The sequence below is a fragment of the Castanea sativa genome, chromosome 5 (assembly GCF_040712315.1).
Source record: "Castanea sativa cultivar Marrone di Chiusa Pesio chromosome 5, ASM4071231v1".
NCBI lineage: Eukaryota > Viridiplantae > Streptophyta > Magnoliopsida > Fagales > Fagaceae > Castanea > Castanea sativa.
This window is the reverse complement of record NC_134017.1, coordinates 11658013-11669580: the sequence shown is the minus strand read 5'-3', so window position 1 is coordinate 11669580 and position 11568 is coordinate 11658013. Positions and strand designations below refer to the sequence as shown.

The 11568-nt window shown below is 34.3% G+C and overlaps 1 protein-coding gene across 2 annotated transcripts; it reads right to left on the bottom strand.

Annotated features, from left to right (window-relative positions):
• LOC142636249 (ABC transporter C family member 8-like) lies at nt 1-6797 on the bottom strand. 2 transcript variants are annotated; one of them, XM_075810401.1, is made up of 12 exons: nt 6655-6797; nt 4324-6266; nt 3903-4223; nt 3706-3792; nt 2982-3602; nt 2684-2848; nt 2293-2587; nt 1977-2191; nt 1534-1839; nt 1370-1433; nt 1014-1253; nt 1-418 (listed from the first exon to the last, which is right to left on the bottom strand). In XM_075810401.1, the coding sequence occupies exons 1-12, from the start codon at nt 6677-6679 to the stop codon at nt 291-293; spliced, it is 4410 nt and encodes a 1469-aa protein (XP_075666516.1). In that variant the 5' UTR covers nt 6680-6797; the 3' UTR covers nt 1-290. The 2 variants fall into 2 exon arrangements, with proteins under 2 accessions (XP_075666516.1, XP_075666515.1); XM_075810400.1 differs by lacking the exon at nt 6655-6797 and having other exon boundaries at nt 4324-6312.
• Between the last annotated feature and the right edge of the window lie 4771 nt (nt 6798-11568).

Below are 11568 nucleotides of genomic sequence, written 5' to 3'. Positions count from 1 at the left end.
TTGCACACCTATAAACAATAATGACGGTATTATCCAAATGGTAAAATAAGGCATTGCATCTTTTCCCATAGCCCATAGGCAAATCCGCTTACAAAATACAAAGTAGCCCGGGATTCTATATACTAATCAAATATTTCAATACTTTCACAAAGAGTCCTATTTTGTGATGACACCTTAGGATAACATGTGTTACATGTATTCACCTGAGTGTGCTTTAAAGATACATAAAAATCACTCATTTTCATGCCAAATGTGTGCTTTATTTACTTTATTTATCATTATCTACCTTATTATTGATATATGTTGAAATCCTGGTAGGAGTTCCTCCTGCTGCTGGACCAGTATTCAGCTACAAGCTTAGCGAAGGAGGAGTTAGTCTCAAGAAGCTTCGAAGGCTCATCATATTCTATAAGTTTCCCTGCAAGACCAAACCAACTCAGATTAGCATAAGCTGCCTCAACATCATTACAATTTAGTGAAATAGTTTGGATGGGGACTCTTTGGGGCCTTTTGGACACAAAACTAACTTTCACATATATCCCTAGGTACTTACAATTGTTCTTACTGTAAATTCTCTTTTCTTCAGGATATTTCCACTTATGATGATTTTATTTTTCAGTTTATTGACATCTGAAGTTTTAAAACCTCTGTGTGTCTATATACAGCTTATTTTAAGTAAAATTAGCCATTGAAAATTTGCTCATCCAAGCACATAATTACCTTTGACCCATTACCGATTCACACAAACCCATAAAGCCAAGGGAGCCCTTAAGCTAAGCAATTCTTTTAGCATAATAAGATAATTGTCAGGTATAATTGCCATCATGTTTAGACATATTCCAAAACGATACTTTCCCTTGTTTTTATTTAACCATTTTAACTGTTTCTCAAGAATCTTGTTTATGTACATATTTATCTATATGGCGAAAAAGAAAAGGGAAAGAAGAAAAAAAAAATTGAACTGGATTCCTTCTGTGTGTATAAAAGAAAGTTGGAAAGTGAAAAAAACATACCATAAGAGAGGACCACGACCATATCACTATCAATAACAGTAGGAACTCTATGTGCTACTGTTATCACCGTGCATTTTGAGAATTCCTGCCTGATAATTCTTTGTAGAACGGCATCTGTTGCAGAATCAATGGAAGCAGTAGCTTCATCAAGAACTAGAATTTTATTCCTTTTAAGGAGGACTCTACCGAGGCAGAAGAGTTGGCGTTGCCCAGCACTCCAATTTTCACCTTCATCACTCACTGTTCAATATATCAAAGTTAATGAGCAATATAATCCATATTGCTTTAATACCACTCTATAGAAATTGATATGTTTCATTCTTCTAGTAAGTTCTAAAAAAGAATCATAAACTGACCTGAAGAGTCGAGCAGGTTAGGTAGGCTGCTGATTGTTGCCTTAAGCTGACATTTCTCAAGAGCCTATAAATGAAAATGTGAGTTGGGTTGCTCCAAACTTGCCAAGAAAAGAAGACAAAATATTACAAAATAATTTGTTCAAGATGAGAATCAGCAGGCTTACCTTCCATATATCATCATCAGAGTAAAGACCTAGAGGATCCAAGTTAGTCCGCACACTACCCTTGAAAAGAGTTGGCTCTTGAGGGATGATGCTGAGTTTCATCCTTAAATCCTTCAAACCAATGGAGCATATGTCAAGCCCATCTACAAGAATTTTCCCGCTTGCAGGCTCTACTAAACGAAATAAAGCACTAATAAGTGTAGTTTTTCCACTTCCTGTTCTTCCCACAACTCCGACTCTAGCCCCTTCTCTGAAAGTGCAGGTGATATCCTTGAGAACTAATGGAGAATTTGGACGATATCTTATCTGAAACCCAACAAAAATAATAATTGGAGTCAATTTGATCAATTCGAAGTTGAAATGATTGAGGTAGCGATGTGAAGAACACTAAGAAACTTAAGTAGATAAAGCTAAATGGGGGTATGTATGAAATGCTTCCTTACCTTCAAAGCTTGCAACTCTATCCTACCCTTTGAAGGCCATGAAGACAGTGGCCTCATGTCCTCCACAATAGCCGGAGGCTCTGATGGTATGTGCATGAATTGTTTGATCCGTTCAACTGAGATGATGTAGTTTGATAAGCTGCTATACCATCGAGTCAGAAAAATTTGGGTTCCTGTTAGTGATAGAGCATAAGAAAGAGAGAGTCCCACAAGTCCTGCAGACCACCGAAGAAAGGAGGAGCTATGAGTAATATTTTTTGACGGTCTGAAAACTCCTTGCTACAAGAAATGGACAGTTCTAATGAAGTTATGTTACCTGGAGCTATAAAACCCCTGGGACGCAACACAAGAAGGAAAGCTGCAGTGAAGAGGGTCAAATTCTGAAGTACTTCTATTCTTAAAACTAACCACTCCATGGCTGCATTTGAATAGAAGAAAAGCCGAGCATCAGAATCAATGAGCTTTAGATAGTTCTCAAAAAACTTGTCCGCCATGTTAAAAGCTCTAATAGTGACCACTCCAAGTGAAGTCTCAGCTGCATAATTCATAACCGGTGCTTTTGTAGTTCCATTTATCCTTATTAGTTCCCTCGCAGAGGGTTGATAATACCCCTTTGAGCAAAAGCAAAAGAGAGAGCTTTGTCATTCCGTTACTGATGATGAAAGAGGTTAAAGAAATCAAGACTAAATATGAATCATTAGATATACCTGAACATATTTTGCAGCTACCATAGCAAGAATGGCTACAATAAGAACTTCCCATGTGACATAAGCCATAATCCCTATTGTAGTCAGAAGTTCAATACTTGCTGCCACTACAAATATTGTGGAGAAAGGTATGTCGTAATCCAAAGTACTCAAATCTGATGAAGCCTGCAAGAGAAACAATAAGATGAATGTACAAATTGAGTACTGGCTCTGATTATAAAATACCCTTACAAGATACATAATACAGTATAGATTTTTTTTTTTTTTTTATTCGTGGTCGAGAAATAAATAATCTTACTCGAGTCAAAATCCGGCCAACAGGGGTTGAGTCAAAGAATAACATGGGAGCTTTAAAGACAGCATTGGTAAATCCGGTAAAAAAAGCTCTGGAAGCTTTTAATCCAAGATGGGCTGCAAAGAAAGACCTTAGGTAGACAAAGACAGCGCTGAGTGTTGAAATTGCAGTGTAGACTGCAATCAAAATGACACTAGTGATTTTAGGAATTTGAATGCCCAGAGCTAGCCAATATGTTGCAGCGGCCTGAAGACCAACAAAACCAGCCTGAGTTACTATGCCTAAGAAACAAAGAAGCAATCCCTTTGAGACAATGATATAATCCCAGAATGGCTTCCATCCAACATCATTAATCTCTGTTTCTTCTTCTGCTGTTAGTTGTACTCCTGTTAGACCCTTCACAGCAATCTCCCCGTCACTATTTTCCTTAGTGAGGTTAGACCCTTGAGACACCACTGGCTGAACCGTATCTAACTTCAGAGACTCTTCTTTAGTTCCGTTATTTGAAGGACCCAGTCCTGTTATTGCATCTCTATGAGCATTCACAAGCTGTTCAAATGCTGTCCCAGCTTTCAAGAGCTCCTCATAGCTTCCTGATTGAGTAATTTGACCACCATTCATAACCTGGAAAGTTAAGAAACAGAATACTATTAGATATGGATAACAAAAATTTATGCATACAAAATTTAAAAATAATCTTAACTTTTAGAATTTAGTAAATACTTGCCAAAATTTTATCAACTTCTGAGAGAAACTCCACTTGGTGAGTCACTAGAATGACAGTTTTGTTTTCAAGAGCAGCCATGACACAATCCTGCAATTTCATATTTTTTTACTTGTTTAAAAAACTACATCAAAGATGAGGATTCTTTCTTGATCCTAGATTTCACATTCATGAAAAAACTAGAAGCAAGTTTCTCTTACATTAAATAAAATTGCAGCTGTATGAGCATCTACTGCACTGAATGGATCATCGAGGAGATAGATATCAGCATCGTTATATACAGCTCGAGCTAGTTGAATCCTTTGTTTCTGTCCCCCACTCATGTTAAGCCCTCTCTGACCTATTTCTGTGAGATCACCATGGTTGAAAAAATTGATGTCCTTGTCCAAAGCACATGCTTTTATGGCCTTCTCATATCTAGTCTTGTCCATAGGCTTTCCATACAGTATGTTATCTCGAATAGTCCCACTTTGTATCCAAGAATTTTGAGAAACATAGGCAATGGATCCAAATACATTAACCTGTTTGTAAGTATCAAAGACCAAAATTAGTGATTAAAAAATTAAAATTTAAAAAAAAAAAAAAGCAAAACTATAAAATATCATTCAGTTTTTGACTCACTACTCCGGAAATTTTTGGTATCTCCCCTAGTACAGCATATAGAAGTGATGATTTCCCAGCTCCAACTGGCCCACAGATAGCAACTTTCTGCCCCCATCTTATTTCCAAGTTCACTTCTTTTAGAGTCGGAATCATTATTTCAGGATCCCAACTGAAATTTCCTGATTGTATCCTTAGACTCTTATCTGACTTCTGAAAGGGGATTCTCCTTATTTCATCATTTTTTAGCTCATCATCAAGTAGAAAAGCATTGAGACGATCAAAAGATACCTTCACTTGGATCAAAGAAGAAAGAGCTTCTGGTATCATTTTCACAGGCTCTCCCATAGTCCTCAATGATGCAAGAACTGTGAAGATAGTGCTAGCATTTAGAGGGGCACTTCCAAAAATAATACATCCCAAGAAGACAACTGAAGAAATGATGGTTGGAGACATCCAATACAACAGTGTGCCATAAGCCTTTGCAATCTGTGCTTTAGCCAACCATTTGAACTCATTTTCGCGGCGGGATTCAATCAAATTTTTGAATTTCTCTTCCCATGATTGCAACTTTATGATCTTCATATTGTTTAGGATCTCGGAAGTGGATCTCAATCGCTCATCTTGTGCAATCATAAACTGAGTTTGACACTTCTGTAGCATATTTGCGAAAGGCACATTAAGGATTCCACATATGAGAAGAGGAACTAGGCCTGTAAGTGCACCTAGACCCACAACCCAGAAAAGAATGCCAATGGCTAGGAAAAGTTGAAGTACAAAGCTCCATGAAGAATGGAACCACCATGGAAATTCACCCATTCTATAAGCATCAACTGCAATATAATTCACTACCTCCCCAGTTGAGTGCCTTCTCCTTCCCAAACTAGAAAGTTTTAACTGTTTTTGGTAGACTGCCACCATTAAGGCTGATCTCATCCTCATTCCCGACCTCCTTGAATCAAAGAACCAGTGCCTTTGAGACAAAGACTCAACTAACTTGGTAACAACTAGACACCCCACAATAGAGAGACCTTCATCCAGGTTCCTCTCATTGCCATTTGCGTAATTTACAAAAGCATAGAGTATTAGAGGAGAAACTACTACAGCAATTGTCCTAAGAAATGCACAAATGCCTATGAATATGTTCTCTTTCAGGTAAACTTTTGCAATGGCCCGAAGAACCAAGTTCCGGGTATTGTTTGAGTTTGTTTCCCTTAAAAGAGAATCCCATGCATGAGCAAACTTTTGGTATGCAAATTTGGCTTCATCTTCAGGAACCAGCGAGGGAATGTCTTCAAGAGCCAATCGTTTGGAGTAGCCCAAGCTAAGTAAACTATTAATCCAAGAAAATGTTAATTTTCCAAGAAAACTAGCCTGGCCTAATTCTTTTTGGCATTTTTCAGCCTTTTTGGCTAATAGAGGTTCATTTAGATTGTTGTCTATATTATGCTGAGAAACAAAGTGAATTAGGTTCCTAAGAGCACAGAGGAAAAGCAAAAAGTTAATAGGCCAAGGTAACATGTCCAAAATTTCAATGCTATGTGTCTTTAGTAGAATTTGGACATTCAGAACTGAAATAAATATAAAAGAGGATGCCCACCAAAAAGAGTTTAGATTACTGATCCATTTGGACCGTTGAACATGCAAAGAAACTGTAAAAGAGATCCAAACCAGTCCTCTAACGAAGAAAACCAACCCGCTCATATGATTGAGTTCATCATTTTTGGCCATGAGATTCCATAAACCCACACTAAAATAAACAATGCTAGAAAGAGCACAACATAGTGAAACTACCACCAAGACCCAATCTTTTCTAATACTTCTTGTAGAACATTTTCCTATGATAGCTATGAGCAAAAATAGGTAGAAAGCACAGAGGAAGAATAGGTTTACACTGTCTACAATTGTTCTTTGAAGGCAGTAAGAACCCAAATAAAGTTCTTCACAAATCCATGAGAAACCCCCTGCATATACATCAAAAGAGAAACTGTAAGAACAACAAAGATTCATGCTAGAAACACTGGAAAGTTGGAAAAGTCAATGAAATAAAATAGTGTTGCAAAAGTAAAAGCTAATGAGTTTGCCAAGAACACATTAACTGCAAATCATTGATAACAAAGCAAGAGAACAAACTGAAAAATAAAAATAAAAATTTAGAAAGAATATTCAAAATGGTAATCACTTATTGCTTTACAAATTATTGTACATGCAATAATAGGCAACAATATTAAAAGTCTTACAACGAACAACATAAATTCATTACTTAATAGTAGAAGAATAAAATCCATAACCCAACTTTTCTAAGAGAGAGGAAAAAAAAAATTCACACAGAGAGGGAATGATTGCATGTACCAACTGAGCTCCCCAAGGAAATCATTGCTGGAAGAACTTTTATGGTTCACTTGGCACCGCTAGTAGTACACAAGCTTACTTATATGTATGAGTTCAACAATAAGAAGTGCCCCACGTAACTTCCTCCTGGCCAATCCCCGTAAATGCTATCAGAATTCTCAAACCTCAACCAGTCACTCCCTTCTCATAATTTTTTTTTCATTTTTGGCACATTTATGTCTTTGTCTGGTTGTGCATCATTTCCTCCTATTAATCTTTTCTTTTCTTTTCTTTTTCTTTATGGTTCAAAGGAAATTGGTTTCCGAAAAATATTTTCAACATTTCCTCGTGTTTGGAGCAACTAAAAATGTTGGTCAACCGAAATCAATTTTTGGTTGACCGTAAAATTATGACATTTATGGCGGAAATTGATTTACATTTCTTATTCCTAAACCATTTTCTACTTCACCCAAAACTCATCAACCCAACTTCCATCTACCTAGTATCCGTCACCGCCAGTTTTTCATTGCATTTCTGAACTCAATCAAATACTTGAAATTATTTTCTGGAGTATTTTCCAAAATGCATCAAACACTTGAAAATATTTTCTTTTCCAAAAAACGTGACAAGTCCATATAAATCTCTAACCCTTCGTTTTCTTTTCATTGCAATTCAATATGTCTATAACTTAGCGATTAAAAAAAAATACAAGTCCATATAAATCTCCAACCCTTTGTTTTCTTTTTCTTGTTTGGGTAGGAAGGGAAATCATTAACCAAACAATTGGAACTGTCTAAGCAAATTAAAGCCTTCTTATTGAACAAAAAGGTTTATGAAAAATTATTTAATACTTCAAGGATTTTGGGTAGAAAGGGAAATCATTCACCAAACAATTAGAACTATCAAAGGATTGAAGTCTTCTTGTTGAACCCAACCACATCTATGGGAAATTATTTCAAAGAGTTTTTTTGTTTTTTTTTTGAGAAAAATTTCAAGGACTTATGTGTACATTAAGTTCCCAATTAAATTCAGCACACTGTTGCATTGACTAATAAAGCACAAATAATGTTATTTTTTCAAGGACAAATAAATTCAACATAAATTTAAATTTAATTAGAAAATCTAATGTATTACCCCTAAAAACTTATATCTAAGTTTTACATTTAATTCAATACTCGAAGAGCAGTTTTTTTCCTCTTGCATCAATGGTGGGTCCACCTTAAGATTATTTAATGAAATCTTTTATTACTTAAGAAGAGGAAACATTGCCCCGAATTACTAAATAATTAATCAAACACTTATTGGCCTTTTAAACATAATAATTTTATAGTCGGTACAGTGAAGATTAAAATCTTAAATATTTTTATTAGAAACATTAAATTATGTCAGTCTCAATTGAACTACAAGAGTTTTGGTATTTATTGACCTCTCCATAACTGGCGGTGACGAATATCTTCTTAACTGTGAAACACAACCACGTTGTGTCAGAGCATCAGCAAATATTTATTGGCCTGTCGAGCAATCATCTGTGAGTTGTGATCCAAATTGGTAATCGGCATACCAAAAGCTATGTTATCAGAGCATCAGCGTATTTACTCATGATGTTAACAGCTAAAGAAATCGCAAGATGTAATCTATCCCTTAAAGGCCCATAACTCAACTAGAACAATACCTGTTATTCTATTAATAATGAACAAAATTAATTATCTTATGCAATCGATACAATTGTATGTTACATTCTTATCACATGCATGTGGTAACGGAGTCAGGATTTCAATCCAGGGAAAATAAGATTAAAATAGAAAACTAGATGCAAAATTAATCTAAAGATATTAATCGATAATGATTAATAAAAAAGTAAAAAGGCAATTGTAGACAAATATAAGTACAAGTATAAATGTCATGTTATTAAAACAAAACAAAAAAACAAAAACAAAAATAATCAATCATAGTTACTAACAATCAAAGTAAGAACTTAATGTGAGTTCTAATTAATTCAACTGGTAATTAAAGTTTCTGATGATTAAATAAGAGATTTGGGGTTCAATCTCCGATTACATTAAAAACCGACTGGAATTCTAAATACTGAAAATTTAGATATTTAATTTAAAATTCATTTCACATTAACTTATTTAGCTCTTTATTAATTGCTTTTCATTAAAAGTGAATTACAATGTATTTGAAATAATAAGATTTTAAAAAACTATACATAAACATAACAAACAAGAATATTTATGACAAATAGACTTTAAATAGTAATTTGAACCAACTACCAACCCCATGGAAGTGAACATATATGGTCCATTTCTTTCGAAATGTTAATTAAGAAAATCTTAATCCCCCAATCGCAAAGCTCTTGGACCATTTGAGTCATTTGACTGTTTTTGAAGTTTGAACCCATGCATACGTTCATGCACATCTCGATCACAGCGGTACCCTTCTGTCCCATAAATTCACTATTTTTTTTTTTCTTCTATTTTCTAATGGTTCAAAAGCTCATTGCGTTTATGGAGCACATGGGCGGTAGAGACTAATTAGTCTAATTAACATTATTTAAATAATAATCTAATAAATGCAAACTTGGAAGAAGAAGATGAAGCTCACACATAGTTGTACTGTGCGTGAAAATTTTTATTTTGATTCCATTTGGACATTGTAACGTGATGTATTGCATGATATCATTTTTCCCAATAGGGGAAAAAAATTTCTCAAGAGTGGAAAAAAGCCAGTACTGTCATTTTCAGCTTTTTGTGTTAATCCCTTTACAGTTCTTATTATACATTTTCCAACTGGTAAGGCCATGTTTATATATTATACACTTTCTCTGTTAAGAGTTCAACACGGCACTTGTTCTTCTTTATTTTTTTTTTAAAGAAAAAAAAGGTACACACGGCTCCTCACACATTATTTGGATAGAGAATTCATGAGCATCTGTTTGAAGATATTATTTTGTTTTTCAATAGAAGACAAGAAGAAGGGTACAGATTTCCAGCTAGCTGTTGTGCACTGCACGGCTGCTGCATGCGTAGGTTTAAATTTGTTGGATAAAAATGAGGCAAATTACTTCATTCTTTTTCCTGTAGTTTAAAAGGAGTTATAAATTAAATCTTTGTTTTTAAAAAAGTTTCAATCAAAACCTAAAATTTTTGTAATTGTTTCAATTTGTCTCCTTAAAGAATCATTGTTAACTAATAGCAACAAAAAATAAAGTAAATTGCACATGAAACCTTTATCAACAAAAAATATATATATATATATATATATATATATATATATATATATATATATATATATTCACGTGCTTATTAAATTGTATTTATCAGTTAGAATTCTTTAGTGCCAAATTGCAATATGTAATTCAAAGAAAAATAGACAATGCTCTGGAGGAAAATAATATTGTACTCTCTTCCTCTCTAATGAATAATGTTTCTCACTATTAATTTAATTAATAGAACTTATTAGAGCATCCACATCAGTATGTGGAAAAAAAAATTTCCATTTTGCACGTTTAAAACCTACTTTTTTTTATTTTACACACCTATTTTTACAAAACACTCATATCAGTTTGTCTATTATACACATTTATTTAAATAAAATATTCATTTCTTCACACGGTGAACAGTGTAAAATATTCAAATAAAATATTATACACATTTCTTTACACAATGAGGTGAGTCAAAGGTAGAGAGAGGAGAGAGGAAAAAAAAGAATAAAAAAGTCATATATGCGGTGAACAGTAACCGTGCATATATATATGGTTACTATTTATATATACGGTCATGGTGTATATTTGCACATTTTTACAAAAACTGATGTGGGTGTTTTTTGGGTTAGAATGTGTAAAATTGGTACTTTTTTCTATTTTAGAAGATTATAGATGGGCTGATATGGTTGCTCTTATTATGTAAGATGATGGAATATGAAACTATCATGTTCTCAAAATATTACTATAATTACTCGAGATTCACGTGGAAGGTTTTTTTTCTTGGGTTTAAAAGGTTCATTATTTAAATTTAAAAATAAAGAATAAAGCATAAAGTTTAAGATCACAATATGACTAAACTTAAGGTTGATTTGTATGATTTACTGTGATTTTTTGTTCGTTGTTGTGGCTCAATTAAAGTTCTAAAACAAAGTGTAGTAGTCTACAATCTAGGGGTGTGCAAAAAACCGAGGAACCGAACAAACCGATTGAAACCGACCAAACCGTTGCCAAAATTTCGGTTTGGTTTCGGTGCGGTTCGGTTTCGGTTTCATTTTTTAAAAACCAAAATTTTCGGTTTTGGTTTCGGTGCTGGATTTTTTACCCCGAAACCAACCGAACCGAACTGATATATATATATATATATATATATATATATATATATATATATATTTATTTATTTATTTATTTACGTAACTTTAAAACATAACTCTTCAGTGGCTTAGTAGTATGCTCCTTAAGTTTTGGCTAGCAGTTCCAGAGATCGAGTCTTCGCGTGGGCGTGAGTGATTTTTTGCTATTTAATTTTTTAAAACCCTAGAATTATAGCATGATATAAATAACCCTACTTTCTTCTTCTCTTTCATTTCTTTCCAGCCGCCCCTATCCTTCTTAATTTCTTCTTCTCTTTTCTTTTTTTTCCAGCCGCCCCTATCCTCCTTAATTTCTTCTTCTCTTTTCTTTTTTTCCAGCCGCCCCTATCCTCCCTATTTTCTTCTTCTCTTTTCTTTTCATCAGCCCTTCTCACGTCTACCTCAGCCTCCCCATTTTTTTTCATTTCTTTTTGTTCTCTATGAGTCCCATGGACCATGGCCATGCCTTTCTCTTCTCTCTGAGTCACATCTCTATACAGAGAACGAAAAATCAATGGTAGGCTCAAGCATGGTGGTAGGCTCTTGCTATGGTGTGGTAAAGTTCAATTTTTTGTTTGAATCTATGGGTCCGTTTGGATA